Source organism: Lithobates pipiens, unplaced genomic scaffold, assembly GCF_037356315.1.
Source record: "Lithobates pipiens isolate NorthernLeopardFrog02 unplaced genomic scaffold, aLitPip1_a1.2 Scaffold_23, whole genome shotgun sequence".
Lineage (NCBI taxonomy): Eukaryota > Metazoa > Chordata > Amphibia > Anura > Ranidae > Lithobates > Lithobates pipiens.
In genome coordinates, this window is record NW_027507785.1 from 85,874,725 (window position 1) to 85,895,002 (window position 20,278).

Here is a 20,278-nt window from a genome sequence, read left to right on the forward strand (position 1 = left end):
AAGTCCTCCCCCTGGCCAATTTTTCAATCAGCTTTGGGTGCAGGCGCTGCCATCTTAGTTAAAGGAAACAGGCATTGAAGCTTTCTGGCTTCACAGCCGGTTTCCTACTGTGCATGCACAAGCCACACTGCTCTTTCTGAATGGTGCTGCAGTCTTCTGGGACCTGTCTGTGTCCCAAAAGGATGCTGGGGGAAGGAGGGGGGCTGTACATTTTCGTAAATCACCGCAGTGATCTGACCGGGAAGTGGGAAAGGTACCTGTCAAAACCAGGTACCAAATTTATAATTGATATTTTAATTCTGACCAAAATGAAGACTATATGCACAAATCCACAACACATTCACTTTAAAGGCTTTCCTTGCTTTATTGAGCACTTTTTTTCCCATTAAAACATCTATGTTGCTTTTTCTACCAAGGAACAACCTAGGTACAAGCCCACAAAAATTGTACAACATTAGTCAAACAAACACAATGAACTGTTAGAGAAAAACACAGTATAACATCAAACGTCTTGTATAAAATAAACCTTCACCGATAAGCTCAAACTCTTATTAAATAAATGTTAGACCTGCCGTTGCGATCGATATATCGACTCAATAGCACCGACTAACGACAAAACTTCTTACCTCAAGGGCAACAGAACAACAAGTAATTTGATTTCGCAGTTCCATTCCCAGCTCCGATTATATATATATATATTTTTTTTTTTTTAACCAGCGGTCCATTTTGCCACCAATTCTTATTTGATTACATATCAGATTTTAAGAAAAAGAACAAATAATTTTCATTTTTTCGATATTTATTTCTTCACCGTTGAAATTCCCTAACGGAATTAGGATGGAATGTTCTTTAGCAGAAAATGTAATTCTGCTTGCTATGATATGGCTCTACTCTCTTAGGTACCGTCTACAAAAATTGCAAAGGGCATAATGGATTTTTTATGGAAATCACCTAGCCAGAGTACAAATTGAGTTACTACAGACAAATGTTAGCTATCCGAGGGCTTTAAAACGCAGGATAAAATTATGTTCCAATCACACTTTCCTCGGCCCCATTCGGTGGTAGCAAATTCTTCATACAAAGGCATTAGACAATGGTTCATTGAGCCATTTAAAAGCCTAAAGACGTGGACTGGGTAATTTTTTCTCGTTAAACCCTTTCAGTTCAATGGAAGGTGCAAATCGGTAAAAGAATCACAGCTGACTATACATTATGTGAACAGATTGCTGCGCTAATCAGACATTAGCTCAAGATATAAAAGCCTACTATTCAGCGTTCGTCCTTAATCCCTGCAGACACGACCCTACTGTTATGCTTTGTTCATGATATGTGCACAACACGCAAAACAGCAGTGTTCAGGTTTTGCCTAAAATTGAAAGAAGAGCACAGAGGTGTGAGGAAAGGAAGGCCAGAGACAAACAGAGATATTGGTGGAGTGATGTCTTCCAAAATAAAAGAGAAAAGTCAATGGGGGTCTTCAAGGGTGGCCTCTTGGTATTGACATACACTCATAAAAGTGCAAAGCATTTTAAAAAGTATATCACGTTTTTATTATACAAAATTAAAAGCATATGCAATTCCCAGTACATAAATTTATCAAAACATAAGGAGTTACTGTCAAGTGTACAAGTTCAATAGCACATTTCACGGTTAAACACTTCTTTTGATTGCCGTATTCACATGTAAACAGCTATCCAGTAGAGGATCTCCTAATTAAAAAAATAAAAAATGAAAAGTGGTGTCAAGGGAGAAAGTCCAATCATACCAGGTTGCAGGGGGGCATCAAAAGGGACCAGAGAGTGGGGGGGTTGGTATTCAGTTAAATCTGAATTCCAGGTGATGTAATGAAAAGGCTAAGTTCAATAACATCTACAAAAGGGGTCAGCTAGATAGATCAACCAAGGCATAGGAACCCAGCACTCCTGCTTCCCCTCACATATGAAGCCTCAAAAGGCCAAGCTGTGTCCATCAGGTCTCATCCTCACACATCACCAGTTATCTGAACATCAATGACTTCAATGATTTAGGACAGTGATTCTCAACCAGGGTTCCATAGAACCCTAGGGTTCCTCCAGAGGTTGCTAGGGGTTCCTTCAGCATTGGGCAATGTCTCTCTCTCAGATAAGTTCCCTCTATTCCCAAGATCCCATTGATCTTTTAAGCTATCTGTAAGGAGATAATTCTTCCCAATGACCACAAGTGTAAGGACCATTATTCCCACTGACCATCACACTAATGTTTTTCGTGAGTTGTAGATTTCTAATTTTTAGCAGGGGTTCCCCGACACCAGAGAACTATTTCAAGGGTTCCTCTGTGTTGAAAAGGTTGAGAAAGGCTGATTTAGGACATGGAAAACAAGGCTAAGCAACCCAGCTATGCACAGAAACATAGGAACTGGGGTGCAGAAAAATAGCAGCAGGTGCTCTAAACTGATGAGTTGGAATTTGAGTTATTTGGCTGCAGCAAAGGGCAGTTTGTTTGCCAAAGGGCTGGAGAACAGTACAATAACGAGTGCCTGCAGGCAACAGTGAAGCATGGTGGAGGTTACTTGCAAGTTTGGTACTGCATTTCTGCAAATAGAGTTGGAGATTTGGTCAGGATCAAAGATGTCCTCGATGTTTAGAAATACAGGCACATACTTATCTATCATGCCATACCATCAGGGAGGCGTGTGATTGTCCTGCTGCAGAATACATTCGGGGACAATGACCCCAATCATACAGCCAATGTCATTAAGAACGATCTTCAGTGTAAAGCTGAATAAGGAGCCCTAAAAAGTGATGGTTTAGCCCGGATTAATGGTCTTCTCAATGTTGAGAAATACAGGCACATACTAATCCATCATGCCATGCCCTAATCGTATTCTGCAGCAGGACAATGACCCCAAATAAACAGTAGGAACAAGGGGTCCTGGAGGTGATACTTTTGTCCTAATCACAACATCATTGAGCCTGCCTGGGATTACATGAAGAGACAGAAGGATTTGAGGCAGCCTACACCCACAGAAAATCTGTGGTTAGTTCTCCAAGATGATTGAAACAACCTATCTGCCGAGTTCCTTTAAAATTGATGTGCAAATGTACCTATAAGAACTGATGCTGTTTTGAAGGCAAAGGGCAGTCACCGCAAATACTAATTTGATTTCTCTTCTGTTCATTTACTTTCTATTTTGTTAATTGACAGAAATAAATTATTAACACCTCTATTTCTGAAAGCATTCTTAATTTACAGCATTTTAACACCTGCCTAAAACTTTTGCACAGTACTGTATATGCAAGAGTATTCATTTACAATTGGAGAGAATCAGGAATAGTGAAAACGTTTGAAGGGGTTGTAAACCCACTCTCCCTGGGGGTTACCGCACGGGCGCACTCCCGAGTCCAGCATTTGTGTCCATAGACACCCCCGGTGCCCGCGTCATTGGATTTGATTGACAGCAGCAGGAGCAAACGGCTGCCCTGCTATCAATCTATCCAATCAAGAGACAACGGGCAGAGAGGTAGAGCGCGTCTCTGCCAAGCAAACAAACTGGCTCAGGTGAGTGAAACGGAGGGCTGGTCAAGGTCAGAAGTTTTTGCATAGGATCCATTAAGGTGAAAAAACACAAGAGTTTACAACCCTTTTAAATCTGAAGACTCAGCTCTGAATTCTCTTTGATGGTTTGATCTGTCAGACACAATGTTCGCTTTCTAAAAAGCAGCAATTGTTTCTTCAGAAACTCTAGGGACTTGGTCTATTTTAAACATTCCCTAACCATAATGTCTAGAATTAGGAAAGCAGAGAATCCCCAGAGTTGTAGAAGCCTCACAACAGTTGATTAATTGTGCTGCAACATTTAGACATGAATATCTGTATCTACTGAATCCATACAGGGCTTTTCTACGAGTGAAAGACAACCACTTTTCTACAGTCTGCTTTTTGTTTTTTTGATAAACAGAATGTCCCACGTTTGCATGTATTCAGCAGTAGTCGGCCATGCTGTAGAAGCACACCCCACTCAAACATTGGACAGAGATGTAAAATCCAATTGAAGCCTCACTATATATATATATATATATATATATATATATATATATATATATATACATACATACATACATATATATATACATACACATACATACACATATATATACATTTTTTTTTTTGGCAGCCCACTGTTCTACATCCACTCTGGTCCGGTCCCAGGCTAATCTGTCAGTGGTGGCTTCAATGTGTGACAGTGTGCAGGAGAGACAGCCGATAACAGAAGCCCCATGGTAAGTCTATTGATGTCACTTCTCAGGCATTTCACAGCCGTTGTTGGCTTTCATTTACACACAGCATTCGTCCCTGGAGATCAGACCACAGTGGCTGCAGAACAGGTAAGTATAGAGTTTTTTTTTTCTTTACAGTTTTGGATAGATTAGTCTTAAATTGTGGCAGAGAGCAGGTTCAGCGTTAGATGTTGACTAACTTCTACTTCAATGGTAAATCTGATGCTGAGTGAAGAGTAGGTAGATTGGTTCCACCTCATTTACTGCAACTGTAAAGTCATGATTTGCTGAAATGTTATTATATTTAGCTGTCCTTGTAGTCCATTTGTATCAAGACTATTAATCCCTTTTTGGAGATTATATATACACACAAAAGTATTGAGACGCCTGCCTTTACATGACCATTAATGGCATTCCAGTCTTAGACTGTAGGGTTCGATATTGAGTTGGCACACTCTTTGCAGCTATAACAGCTTCAACTCTTCTGGGAAGGATGTCCACAAGGGTTAGGAGTGTGTCTAAGGGAATGCTCGACCATTCTTACAGAAGCGCATTTGTGAGGTCAGGCACTTTATGTTGGACGAGAAGGCCTGGCTCGCAGCCTCCGCTCTAACTCATCAGAAAGGTGTTCTATTGGGTTGAGGTCAGGACTCTCTGAAAGCAAGTCCAGTTTCTTCACCCCAAACTCTCTCATCAACACTAAATTGCCAAACGTTTTGGGCCTCCCCTCCAAATCATTTGATGGAGGAGGGGGTTATGGCCTGGGGTTGTTTTTCAGGGGTTGGGCTTGGTTCCAGTTAAGGGAACTCTTAAGGCATCAACATAGCAAGATATTTTGGACAATTTCATGCTTCCAACTTTGTGGGAACAGTTTGAAGATAACCTCTTCCTGTTCCAACATGAATGCGCACCAGTGCGCAAAGCAAGGTCCATAAAGACATGGATGAGCGAGTTTGGGGTGGAGGAACTTGACTGATCTGCACAGAGTCCTGGCTGTGCCAAGGCAATTCGGTGTCTTCGTAGAGATTGCATTTCAAGAACACCTAAACAATGACGCACGTACTCCTATTCTACAAAAGCGCCATTTAAACAAGATAAAAAAGAGACGCCCTCTACACATTTTACTTTCTAAGTGTGCAGCTGGCAAAACAGAAAATCCCTTTCATTTCAGACTCCTTGTCTTCCTGCTCATATGAGGGAATTTTTTTTACCGTAGACTGCATATAGAGCAAACTCCGGCTAATATTTACCTCTTTTAAGTCGTATTTATTGTGCAGTTTGGCGAAATGTTCTTCATGGAAAACCAGTCCATTAAGACACAAAGCTCCTCTGTAACAATGCACACTTTGCTGTAAAGTGTTCTGCTAAAATTAGGTCTTTTAGAAGTGACTGCGTCTTTACCTTCCCGCTGCTATAAATTGTATTATGTATAATTGCACCTTTTCTTCCATTCTGCTAAGCATATGTGAAGAGCAAGTGTGCAGAATACCAGCATTGTTTTCTGGTTTTCTATAGACCATGAGCAGAAAAATAAATAAAGTGTGTGTGTGCATATATATTACACACACACACACACACACACACACACACACACACACAATATATACATTTTATATTGCATTTAAATGATGCATGTACCAATGGACACATTGTGAGCAAGGACAATGGGTCTTGTTTAGCAGAAAAGTTGGGGAAAGTGAATACGATGCACATAGAGATGCTGCTGAGGAATTTCTAATGGGGTACCGCCAAGTACATTCTTTACAGGCTTCAATAAAATCCTTTCCACTCTCTGTAATGACTTGTATTTTCTGAGTGCTGAATGCAGGGGCAGAGAAGGGCAGCTAAATTAATAAGGGTCATGGAAGACCTCAGCTAAAAGGAAAGGCTAGCTGAACTGAGCTTACTCATCCCTGAGAACCGGTCATTATCATCACATTGTATAAATATAAAAATGGTCCATACAGAAAACGAAGTAGCAAACGGTTCCTAAAGTGGCCCTTCAGATTTATTTTTCATGTTAAGGTAATGCATGTAAATAGAAGCCTAAAATAAAAAATAATCAGCACAAGACACATTACTTACTAATAATCCAATGTGTCCCTTGTGCTGCTGGCTCCTGCATTCATTGAAATCCTTCTCAACCCCCCCCCCCCCCCCCCCCACACACACAAACAAAAAATATAATAGACGTGGAGAGAGAGGGAAGGCTCTGATAGTGTAGTAATTATCTCAAAAATGGTAAAGTTTAATAAAAACGTGTAAAAATCGGACTCTCACATTTAAACAGAAGAACACCACATAAAGAAAAATGGTGTTTTGGCGTTTTCCGCCAGTCCTACTTCACTTCCGGTATGACGTACGGCCACTCCCTACGCGTTGCGTTGTGTCAACCACGTGACTTACCCTGAAGAAGTCACGTGATTGACGCAACGCGTAGGGAGTGGCCGAACGTCGTACCGGAAGTGAAGTAGGACTGGCGGAAAACGCCAAAACACCATTTTGCTTTATGTGTTGTTGTTCTGTTTAAATGTGAGAGTCCGATTTTTACACGTTTTTATTAAACTTTACCATTTTTGAGATAATTACTACACTATCAGAGCCTTCCCTCTCTCTCCACGTCTATTATATTTTTACACGTTTTTATTAAACTTTACCATTTTTGAGATAATTACTACACTATCAGAGCCTTCCCTCTCTCTCCACGTCTATTATATTTTTTTGAGCTGCACACTCCTGTGGCCAAGACACGATTTCTAGTCCCTATGGCGACCTGACGCCTGGGATTATTACTACACTATCAGAGTTTTCCCTCTGTCTCCATGTCTATTATATTTTTTTGAGCTGCACACTCCTGTGGAAACCTTCCTCGTAGCAACAGTACAGTCTACAGTGTATTATATGGCCCCCTTGTGGCCCAGTGCAGAGATCATTGTTTCCCAGTTGGCTATAGGATTTCTGATAGATTTGCGCAGGACCTACTGTTCACTTTTATATTATAAATACTGTTCTTTCTGCCTGGAAACTGGACATTGTCCATAGCAACCAAAACTGTCCCATTACATCAAAAGTGGTTTTAGACCAGCTAGAAAAAAGCGATAATAAATTAGTATCTCTTGCAGAATTGAGCGATAGCGATTTGTGGGGAAATCTGCCATCAAACACTAAAAGTAATGACAGCGACAATTCTGCAACTGAGCAAATTTCAGTGGTTTTGATTTTATTAAATCGTTGAATAATTTTTATTATATTATTTGCTATATTTATAGTTATTTATTATATTATAATTTATGATATTGTGTTCCAAACGTTATCATACCCGGGATGTCTACTAGACTCTTGTTTGGATAGATTTAAGTGCGTTATTCCTAAGAATTACAGGCTACAATATAAAACCCCAAATTTCCATGCAAAACATTGTACCGCTTTGAGCATCAAAAATCTGACATAATCATACCGCCAGGGAGGTTAAGACTTATATGAGGTTTTAGTGATTGGGTTTAGATCTATTCTAACATTTCCCCTTTATCTTACTGTAACAACCTTAAGAAAACGATTCTTCTGTGAATAAAGCCTCGCTGTTAAGCATCACGTCTCCCAACGCCAAGAAAAGAAAAAAGAAGCTTCATTACTAAGCCAACTGCCATAAAGCACAGACATTCCTCAAAATGACTAGCACAAAAAGCCTCACTCTAAATTTAAATACCAATTATGAACTGAAGAGTGTTTAATTTAAGCCATTACGGCAAACTTTTTTCCTTTCTTTATTTCCGTAACGATTCCTAGTCTGAGTGCAGTCTATTAGTCTCGTGAAATGTGAACGCGTTCTGACGGCTCCGTGGCTCCCAAATGTTATTTTTTCTTGCTTCGCTCTCCGGTAGGTGTGTTTACAGCGTTCTAAGAAATGGGAGATGCGGAACAATAAGTCAGAGGAACATTAGTGTCTCACATCTGAAATGAGATTTTGATTTGTGGCACTCCTGTCTATTATGCTCATTACTGTAAATCTAGACGGTATGGGGTCATTTTGGAAAAAAGTAGAAACGGTTATGAAACCGCGGCGGCATAAAAAAAAAAAAAAAAAAAACACAACATCGCTGCGTATGGGATTGTGCCTACGAGAAGCTCGTTATTTCACAATGAAAGCCAACAGTCCGGTTTACTGCCAAGACCTAATGATAAGATACAAGCTCTGCTAAAAGAAAAGGGGGACCTAAAAATTGGAGCAAACAACAGAAGAATGTAAAAGGTTTTTAAAAACAACTTTTCTATGATGCCAGAATAAGCATGGAGCAAGTGAGGTCACAACTTCTCATCTGTGAACTTATTCTAGGGCAGTGAATCATTGTGAATACGCCAGGATCATGGCAGTCAAGATGGTCAACAATGGCGGTCTAGTACTTCTCTTAGTAGACGCATCCTATAGAGATGAGCTACAGTAAAACAGCTAAATGCACAGATAAAATATACAGTGCATTCGGAAAGTATCCACAGCACTTTTTCGACATTTTGTTATTTTACAGCCTTATTCCAAAATGGATTTAATTCATTATTTTCCTCAAAATTCTACAAACAATACCCCATAATGACAAAGTAAAAGAAGTTTGTTTGAAATCTTTGCAAAAAAAAAAAATTTTTATATATAATATATATATATATAAACATGTACATAAGTATTTATAGTCTTCGCCATGACACTCAAAATTGAGCTCAGGTGCACCCAGTTTCCACTGATCATCCTTGAGATGTTTCTACAACGTGATTGGAGTCCACCTGTGGTAAATTCAGTTGACTGGCCATGATTTTGAGAGGCACACACCTGTCCATATAAGGTCCCACAGTTAACAGTGCATGTCAGAGCACAAACCAAGCCATAAAGTCCAAGGAATTGATCTGTAGACCTCAGAGACAGGATTGTATCAAAGCATTGAAGGTCCCAATGAGCACAGCGGCCTACATCAACCGTTAATGGAAGAAGTTTGGAACCACCAGGACTCTTCCTAGAGCGGGCCGCCTGGCTAAACTGAGCGATCCGGGGAGAAGTCAGGGAGGTGATCAAGAACCCGGTGGTTACTCTGACAAAGCTCCAGCATTTCTCTTTGGAGAGAGGAGATCCTTCCAGAAGAACAACCTCTCTGCAGCACTCTACCAATCAGTTCTGTATGGTAGAGTGGCCAGACAGTAGCCACTCCTCAGTAAAAGGCACGACAGCCCGCCTGGAGTTTGCCAAAAAGTACATGAATGACTCTCAGACCAGGAGAAACAAAAATCTCTGGTCTGATGAAACAAAGATTGAACTCTTTGGCCTGAATGGTAAGCATCATGTCTGGAGGAAACCAGGCACCGCTCATCATCTTGCTAATACCATCCCTACATTGAAGCATGGTGGGGGCATCTAGAAGTTTTAATTGCATCTAAGGGCATCACGGTGGCTAATTGGTTAACACTCCCGCCTAGAAGCACTAAAGTCATTGGTTCAAATCCCAACCAAGGCACTACCTGCACAGAGTCTCCGGTTTCCTCCCACAGTCCAAAAGTTATGCTGGGAAGTTTGTCTCCTTTCTAAATTGGCCCTATGAATGTGAGTTAGGGGCCTTAGATTGCCAGCTCCTTGAGGGCAGGGATTGATGTGAATGTTCAATATATGTAAAGTTCTGAGTAAATTGGTGAAGCTATACCATTTATCTAATAGCTGTGCACTTTCTAGTATGTAAGAACGCCTAGAGCCTCATAGCTGTATATGTGCAATATGAGATCAAAGGCACTACTGCCTCTGACTGCTAGTCTCATGAGATTTGGTCATATCACTACTGTACTGTTCACTCCTTGCTGGAGACTCTGACATGAGGAAGCAAATCCCTGCCTCTACCAAGATTTCTGCCTTCACACAGAGATGATCACACGCCTGATGAAGGGGTCATGTGAGGCCCTAAAGTGATTGTTATGATAAAGTTTTTGAATACCATTTGAAGATCCACAGTGTGTTGGTGATACATGTTCTAAACTTGACTCTAAACAAAGACAGTGCACTGAAGAGAGAAAAAAAAACCCTGGACAGGAGACCATAGCTGATGCTGGTAAACTAGACATTTGCCCTCTATCTGCTTTTTATCAGACACACTTCCACAGTGTTTCTCTTTAAAAAAAACTTTTTTGAATTCAGATACACTTTGAAGTAGAGAAGAAGACAAACTTTTGAAAGCACCAGGCAGGAAACCTGGAAATTATGTCTTTTCAGAGTCCTCTTTAAGGGTTATTTTAGATCTTGGTAGAAGATGCATTGACTCTCCCAATCTATACGAGCAGACTGACCCTTTAAACAAAATGCAACCTGGTTTCTATCCCAATTGCTGTAACAGTGTTAAATATTAACTATTTTTAAGAGGAATTTCTTTCCAAATCCATAAAAAGTTTTCATGACTCAAAATAATATCCCCATAAAAATCATTCAAAGCCTCATGTAACAAAAGGCAACAAAGCAGCTATCATTAAATGTAAATGTTTTGGCCCAAAAAAGAACCCCAGCGGATAACAAAGAACCATAAAGCATAACAAAAATGACTTTTTATAGCGCCATTTCCAACACGATAGCAGGGATAGTAAAGCTGGGTAATGCTGCAATCAACAACCAAAGCAAGCCTTTAACCCATCCCTGTTCAGCTGGCAGCAACAAGAAGGACCTTTACTGCAAGACCTCTGTGACCCATTATCACTAGTAATATTTCAATGGAAATATCTAGTGATTGCATGAAGACTTTTTTTTACCTTAAATGTAGAGAATGCATTAAGGTAAGAAACATTCTGCCTTTATAACCACTTTAAAGTTTGTGTATGGGCAAAAAAAGATATTTAGTTTATCCTAGCAGTTTGCAAAATAATTACTTATCTCCGTGAAGAACCAAGACTCAAGCTGTCATACACAACTTGAATCCAGAGTAGGATTTGGGAGGAGTTATGCAAATATCTAAAGGCCTTGATAGGTGGTTGGGGCATAAGAGCCATGGGTGGTCCTATCTGGTAACACCTCGCTTGACAAAAGCAGATTTATTGTCAGGGCTGGGCTCAACCCTTCCTTCTCTGAGCTGTCAGCTAATTGCCAGCTCCCATCTCTTTCAACATTTACTCAGCTGTTGATGATCCTGCTCATTAGTCCTGCCTACTTAAGCTACTCAAGCTGTCCAGTCCAGAAGAGCTCTGCCTTCACCTTGGTCACAAAGATCTCCTGCGTTCCCGTTTAAAGACTGGCTTTGCCGACATCCCTTCTGGCTCCAGATCCTGCTTGCTGTTCCACTACATTGATCCCTGACTTCTGGCTTGCCTGACTATCCTTTCCGGTTACAGAACTTTGGCTATGTTTTGACTAAGTTTGTTCTTTTTACTTTTATAATTAAACAAGTGTGATTTAACTGTACTTCTGTCTCATGGTTTCTGACATTTATAAATGGACTGAGGCAGTTGGAAAATGGTCAGCCAAATGATAGTCACATTCTATCTCTGTTTGAGTATTCAGGCATTTGCAGTTTCTGCAGCTGTCTGAATACAATAGCTGTCAGTGCAGATTCCCCCATCCAGGCTGTTTAACATGGATGTGACAACTGTAGGCTGAATGTGGCAAATCTAGCTGTGTATTCCTAGTGGGTGGGGTGGCAGGCCTAGAACTGTTTAAGGGGCCCAAAAATGTCTGATGGCTTCCCTGTGAGTCAAGGACAATAGGGCTACCGATAGCTCAATGAGTGATTTATATACTGTTTGTGAGTATAATTTATTCAGATCTCCCAGGTCTTGACTCCTATGGCTGCAGCAGGGGGTATTCCCACATACTCCTACTCTTCCTAATGCACTCCTAGCATAAAATTAATTGAAGAGCAAGGCTTCCTTCCCTTTCATTTTTCAGAAAAAGATATTTAGTTGAAGTACAAAAAAATTCAACCAGAAGAAAGAAAAAAAAAGTATTTCTTTGTAATAGCAAATGAAGAATGTGGCTTGAAAAAAAAAAAAAAAAATTTACTTGTGCGATATTGTCCTTTGTGCCCAGATAAGCAACTGAGTGCCGACATACCTAAAACAATCTGAACCCTAGGATGCCATCTGAAATGCGTGAGTAACCAATATGTCAGCTCAATGAACAGGAAACAACCACTGGACCACAAGCCTTTACTCATACACCACAGGAAGCCAGGATGACAATGTTTAAAGGAGGATGTTTCAAGGATACTCTCTGAATTTGTGAATGTTTACTTTCAAATAGGATGACCTCGCACTTCTCTTATCTCTTATTCCATATGAAGTGTTACTGGGTTACCAACAAAGTATTAGGCAGGAATTGTTTTAGACTCTCAAAAATTGTTGACGTCTTTGCTATCACACCTCCTACATGTGGCCAAGACCCCTTTTTCGAAACACTGGGATGTTCCTAAACCATTATCAATACTGAAATAGGTGCTGAAAGTGGATAAGGTACATTTCTGTTTCAATGGTATTTATCTTGCATCGACTCTGGGATCCAGAACTAGCAGGCAGGGGGGAGTCAGGGTAGCTTGGTCGGGACTGGCCAGGGAAGGAGAGAGCCTCCGGTTGGGCACGGAGCCGGCCTCACGGCACACACCATCCATTCCAGGGGGGTTCCTGCACCCTGTCCTCATCCCGCACTTCGGTAGGACATCACCAGGGACTTTTCACTCCTCTTCACCAAAAAGCCTTTAGGCATGTCTGCAGTGGAAGCGGTGCAGTTGTTTTACCAGGCATCAGAGCAGCCTGGAGGGCAATTGACCCTTAGCCCAGTCCGCTCTCTACTTCTAACCTTTAGTGTCCTATGTGTGGATGTTTATAAAAGGAATCCCCTGGGGGTGGATTTTAATGGCACGTACAACTCAATTAGAAAACAATCAATATATTTTATTACATAAAACAAAAATAGTATACAATATACATAAAAAATATATCTGGATACAAATGTATAGAGACACTGTTTATAGCAATGTAAACAACACAAGCCTATACATAATCAATGTAGGTATAGTCACCCTACGCGTATCGGAGCTAATACAAAGTCTCCTTCTTCAGGGCTGTAGATACAACAATTACAAGGAATCTATTGAATAATGTGTGGATGTTTCTACATTATGCAAAACTACGAGTTTAGTTTTTTTTACATTTTAGAATGCGATTCCTTAAGTTTGTGCATACTTTTAAAGGGTGCGTTGACTGAAAAAAAGGTTGTGAAACACTGCCTTAGAAGACCACTTTAGAATTATAGCTATCATTGCTCAAGGCATCAGAGTGTCTAGGCACAACAGAAATATTGAAACAAAAGGTACTTTTTGTTGGGGTGCTGCTCTGGCACAATTAACATTTCTAGAAGAGAACAAATCTTAAGTTGAGGTACACAGTTTTGTGCAGGCAAGACAGCTTAGGTAGGAGCTGTAAATGAGATTGATGCAGAACAGAGGTATGTAGGAGGGATATCCTAAAATGGACACCATATGTCAGATTCTCAGCAGAGAGTCAGGCCAACTGTTTCTCTATGAAGAAATAAATCTGAAAATAGCTGCCATAAATAAAGCATATTAAAGCATTCTATAAGTTGCATCAAACAGATGAATACATTATTTCACAAACGGCGGTGTAAATAGAGCTATTCCATGACATAGTATACACAGGCAGTTCTCATGAGTGCTGGAAAGCCGCTAGCTCTCTTATTAGGTCCCGCAAGGCTCTGCGGCTTCGCTGTTACTTAGCACTGAAATCAGGCTACTGTAACAATACAAACAGCAGAAAAAGGGGGTCTAGTGCAAATCAACGATTCATCTATTACTTACCAATTATTATGTTTTCTCAGCATATTTAATTATACAGCAACCTGAAGCGTAGAGTACACTAAGAGACCATGTACAAGCTCCACTTACACGGACTGTATAGCATTTCAAGGCTTAGGATATTTGTAGATACAATCTCTTAGCCCTTGTACACACGGCTGGAAATTCCGACGGAAAATGTCAGATCAGACAGTGTTGTCAGATAATCCGACTGTGTGTGGGCTCCATCAGACTTTTTCCGTTGGAACGTCCGACCAACAAAGTTTGGGAGCTGGATATAAAATTTTCTGACAACATGATCCTATCGGACTTTGTCCGTTCGCTTGTAGAAAATTCCGATCGGACAAAGTGCAACCCATGCTCAGATCAAATTACGAGACCAAAGCCATTGGCTACTAGCCACAACGTAGTCCTGTCGTAACAAACGAACGTCATTACGTTCCAAACGATCAGATTTTCAACTTTGTCCGACTGTGTGTATGCAACCCCAGTTTGGGACAAAATCCGTCCGAAAAAAAATCGGACGGATTTTGTGGTCGGAATGAATGACCGTGTGTACAAGGGCTTGAAGAGATTAACTAGACATAAACCATCTTTTCAGTGTGTTTTATATTTAAACTATTTTTGTGCATACTTTATATTTGTAATTGCATATTGTATGTAGATGGGGACAGCCATGTTTGCACACTACATACCCAGGCTCCGCTTCCTGCTTTGCATGTACCATGTCAATTAGTACCTGGCCAAACCAGTCCTGCCTACTGTTTCCTGGACTGACAGCGTTACCTTGACTGCTGGACCCTCCTCCTGTGAGCTGCAGTGTCTGGGAGGGGGAGCTCATGAGACACAAGTGAAGGAAGATTTGGATCAGGTAGGCAAGGTACAGGAAAGGTTTTGCTACTTTAGGGAGGGCTTGTGTAACACCTAGTGATAGGATTTTTTTTTTTTTTTTTTAAGTGCTCACTGAAACTACACTGTGGGGGTTATTTACGAAAAGGAAAATCCACTTTGCACTACAAGTGCGATTGGAAGTGCAGTCACTTTAAATCTGAGGGGGACATGCAAGAAAAATAAAACAAAAAACAGCATTTTAGCTTGCATACGATTGGATTGTAAAATCAGCAGAGCTTCCCCTAATTTCAGATCTACCCCTTAAATTTACAGCGACTGCACTTTCAAGTGCACTTCCAGTCTGCTTGAAGTGCAAAGTGGACTTTCCTTTCATAAATAACCCCCTATGTTTGCACCTTGACATGTAAACTGCAAAAATCTGACTTTCTGGGTGCAAAATTGCATATATGTAAATCTGAAACATCAGTCACACATACTTAATCTTTTGGCAGCTTCTAGGGCTTCGGTGGCACTATCGGCAACAAAGAATCTCTGGACGGTGACGCCATTATCAGCCATCAGTTTTTTGCTCTGGTATTCCTGTAGATTAAGCCATCTTCTTGAAGTCACCTGGGCACCCTAGTGGGGGGAAAAAATAATAATGTGTGAGGACGTAAAGTGTTACTAAACCCAGGACCCTGCTGTCGATATATCTGGTCTCCCATAGTACACAGAACATGGAAATGCAATAGCGGCACTGGCAAATACAGTATAGAACATTTTTTTTTTTAAAATAAAACAGATACACTGGACACAGCATTAAAAGACAGGTAAAAGCCTGAAAATAAGTTATTCCTGCAGGAGGGGAGGGGTCAGGCACTGACACAGCTGACAGGCGCAGGGGGGGGGGGGGGGGGGGAGTTGTGGATGATGGAGGCACGTAGCAGTCATGATAAACTGTGGGGGGAGGGCAGAACCAGGCAGGATCAGCCAGGTATTTTAGATGATACAGGGGGCCAAGTGACACAGCACAAGCACTGTGCTGTTATTCATGCTTTATGGGGACAGGATACATTTTTTTATTTATGTTATGGTAACAAACGCTTTAATGCATTCTATGCATTGAGATAAAAAATAAAAAAATATTCTGCTTGCAGCCATCACTCAGCTCCTGCTTATATTCACTGGAGACTGATCACAATTAATCGATGTGCATGAGGACAGAGGCTCTCTCCCTCCTCACTGGCTCAGCAGCAAAAGCCACTGGGTTCCGCTGCAGTCAATCACAGCCAGTGAGGAGAGAGTGGGGGGCATGGTCAAGCCATGCCCTGTGTGTCTATGGATACACAGAGCTAGCTCGGGAGTGATCATGCATGAGGGCAATCGTCGGAGGGTGAGGAGTCAGGAGTGCCAGCAGGGGGGACCCGAGAAGAGAAGGATCAGGAAATCCACTGCACAAACCAGGTACAAGTATAACATGGTTTGTTATTTTTAAAAAAATGTTCCTTTGCAATCACTTTAAAGTGATCTTAGCACCCTGCTCTTCCCCTCTTTCTGTATAATTGTTCTGTATTCACATTAGGACATAGAAGGCTGACCAGCTGCCAAGTCAATTCTGGGAAGGGGAGCAGAATGAGCTGAGCTGCTAAAAAACAAAAAGCAAAAAGTATCTTTGTTGTGAAGTTTGAGGATGAATTGCTCCAGAATGCCTGCAGCTACAGAGTTCAAGCGATGGCCTGTTTTGTAGTTCCGCTCTCTGCTGATGTCACTGGAATTGGTCCAGGCACAGCGTCGTCATGACAAAGTCTGGATCCGCCAGGTGCCTGGACTGATGCCTGTCTCTGTGAGCCGCTGAGAGCCTGTGATGGCAGCTCTCCCCTCCACAGCTCAGCGCTCCAGTGAGCGAGGAGAAACAGAGAGGAGAGCTGCTGATTGACAGTCAGCAGCTCTCCACTCAGGGATCTCAGAGAACCGAGCCAACGGCAATGTTCGGTGCAGAGGTGCCGGGGGACAGATGCAGCATTGAACTGATGCTGCATTCACCTAGGCAAGTATAAATAGGCCATAAAAAAAAAAAATAATAATAAAAAAAACACTTCTCTTTTAAATATGTTATGCCGCGTACACACGATCGGAATTCCGTCCAGAAAAAGACCAATGAGAGCTTTTCATTGGAAAATGTGACAGTGTGTATGCTCCATCGGAATTTAGCTGTCCGAATTTCCACCAGCCAAAAATTGATGGCATGTTCTCAATTTTCCCGACGGAAAAACTTTCTATCAGTAATTCCGATCGTGTGTATGAAAATCCAACACGCCAAAAATCACGCATGCTCAGATTCAACTACGAGACAGAAGCTATTGGCTACTGGCTATTGAACTTCCTTTTTCTAGTCCCGTCATACGTGTTGTGCGTCACCACGTTATAAACGATCAGAATTTGATGTGACCATGTGTAAGCAAGACAGCTTGAGCCGAATTCCGTCGGGAAAACCATCAGAGCTTTTTCCGACGAGAATTCCGAACGTGTGTACGCGGCATTAGATAGTGGATCCATGGTTTCTGAATTAAAAAAATCTTTTTGTTATATTTCCTATCGGATATTACATGTCAGAAACCAGTTACAGTAATTTAAAGTGAACTCGCCAGTTTTATTGCAAAGAAAAGATTTTAAAACAGTTTTAAGCAAACAGTAAGATAGACTTCTTTACTAACTTCTTTCCTTTAAAATTGTTCAAGCGAGAAAAACTGCAACTAAAAAAAAAACCTTGCTGAAATAAAATCCTCCCTTAGGCTAGGTTCACACTATTGCGATGCGGGAACGCCGCGAATCCGCGGCGTTTTCCCGCATCGCTCACCTCCCGCCGGCAGTTCACACTGCCCTATGCGGACGGCTGGGGGTGTCAATGTTATGTTAATGACACCCCCAGATCCGTCGGCATATCGCAGTGCGATCTGCCGACTCGCACAGGAATCGGATCGCATGGTGTGAACCCCCATGCGATCCGATTCCGTTGCGGACCCAAAAAAGGGTCCTGTGCGAGTTTGCTGCGGGACAGCTGCGAGTTCAGCCATACTATCTGTATGGCTGAACTCGCAGTGCTACGGAGATCGGATGTGATTTGCTGTGCGAATCACATCCGGTTCTCCCCCCGCAGCGGTGTGAACCCAGCCTTACTGAATGTTCTCTGAGTGTAATATTAATTGTAAAAGATGAAGTTTCAAATAAAAACAGATTCGGTAACCTGAGCAAGAGTCACACTTTAAAGAATGATTTTATTTTAACTTGATTGTTTGTCTTTACTCCATGGACAATCTTTTTATTTATGACCTACAAAACACGTCTTGTATCGCCTAATAAAAAAAATTAAAAAAATTAAAAAAGTAACTACCAAAACAAAAAAAAAAACAAAAAAAAAAAAAAGAAGAAGAAGAAGAAGAAGAAGTGCCTTAAATTTTTATGGTTGCAAATGTTCAACATTTCAACTCTATTTGTAAGGAAAGGTTGATCATAAAAGCTTGCTTTAAGCCATTCCACAGCTAGAACACGTTAAATCTGAAAAGCACATCTCTTCCTTGTCACAAAAGCCTGGAGCGGAAAGCAAAACATCTGTGAAGACACGGACGGTCCCGTGGTCTGTCCCAGCTGACAGCGTTTGCCATTAACTCTTCCTTGGCATGAAAAAAAAAAAAAAAAGGTGCAGACAGGATGGGGATACCTTACCATGGGGACCTCTGTGTTTTTGGAGCACTTACCCCTTGAAAACCATTGATACCCAACATGTCATGCTTTAAAATTGCGCACACTCGTGGAATGGAGACAAACTATGGTATTCAGGACTCTCCATAGGCACTTTAAAAAATTTTTTTAGAGGTTACCAGTTTAAAGTTACAGAGGAGGTCTTGTTCTAGAATTATTGCTCTTGCGCTAACAACCACCATGATACCTCACCGAGCCGCAAAATTCTGGTTATAATGAGAATCACTATTTTTTTGCTTAGAATAAAGATCACGATTCTGGTGATGTAACATCTTTCACATTATAAAAAAAAAAAATTGGGCTAAGGATTTCTATTTTTTAACCAGTTGCCGGCCGCCGCACGCCGATATGCGTCGGCACAATGGCAGCGGTGGGCAAATGGGCGTACCTGTACATCCCCTTTAAGAGACGGGGATAGCAGGCGCGCACACTCCGTGTCCGCCGGTCTCCACCCGTGTCACGGAGCCTCAGAATGGGGAAGATGTGAGCAAGGCACTTCCGTGTTCTGCCTTATGTCATGACAGATCACCGATCCCTGTCATCGGGAGCAATGATTGCTGTCATGTGACTAGTAGCCCATCCCGCCAGTTAGAATCACTCCCTAGGACACACTTAACCCCTATTTTGTAGACGCTATAACTTTTGCCCAAACCAATCAATATATGCTTATTGCGTTTTTTTTTTTTTACCAAAATTATGTAGAAGAACACATATCAGCCTAAACTGAGGAAAAAAATTTTTTACATATATTTTTGGGGATATGTATTATAGCAAAAAGTAAAAAAAAAAAAAGTTTTTTCAAAATAGTCAGTTTGTTTCGTTTATAGTGCAAAAAATAAAAAACGCAGGTGATCAGATACCACCAAAAGATAGCTCTATTTGTGGTAAAAAAAAAAAAAAGGATGTCAATTTTGTTTGGGCGCAAAATCGAACAACTGCGCGATTGTCAGTTAAAGCGATGCAGTGCCGAATAGCAAAAACAACTGCTCTGGTCAGGAAGGGGGTAAAATCTTACGGGGCTGAAGCAGTTAATGCAAGTATTTTTTTTCCCCCAAAAATTGCATTTGAAAGACCGCTGCGCAAATACAGTAGGGTACAGAATTCAGTAGTAGCAGTGTTTAAAAGTGCCCCACTAGCGGCCGAAAAGCTTTACCGCCAACGTGGCCACAGTATGAAAGTAGCCTTTGATCTCTAAAAAGAACCAAAAACGATACAATGTTTCTTTTTATCTCTCGGTGCTAAACAATGTTGTGATAACACTTTGCCACTTTTTTTTCTTTTAAGACCCCTTTCACGCTGAGGCGCTTTGCGGGCGCTATAGCGTTAGAAATAGTGCCTGCAAAGTGCCCTGAAACAGCGGCTCCACAGGCTTTCACACTGGAGGCTGTGTGCTAGCAGGGCTTAAGAAAAAGTCCTGCCAGCAGCTTTTTTGGAGCGAAAAGTGCCCTTGCCCATTGAAATCAATGGGCAGCGCTGCCGAACCGCCGGCTTAAGAGTTTTAACTCTTTTTCAGTCACTAGCAGGGGTTAAAAGCACCCCGCTAACGGCCGAATAGCGCCACAAAAATTATGGTAAATCGCTGCTAAAAATAGCGGAGTTTTACCGCCAACACCCAGG

The 20,278-nt window shown here is 41.4% G+C and overlaps 1 protein-coding gene across 1 annotated transcript in view; it reads right to left on the reverse strand.

The window, feature by feature from the left end:
- The window catches only part of SUCLG2 (succinate-CoA ligase GDP-forming subunit beta), a 326,616-nt gene that overhangs the window by 256,917 nt on the left and 49,421 nt on the right, over positions 1-20,278 (reverse strand). The window contains exon 2 of the mRNA XM_077451973.1: positions 15,400-15,541. Within this exon, the coding sequence (XP_077308099.1) occupies positions 15,400-15,541 (142 nt within the window). The remainder of the gene's footprint in view (positions 1-15,399; positions 15,542-20,278) is intronic.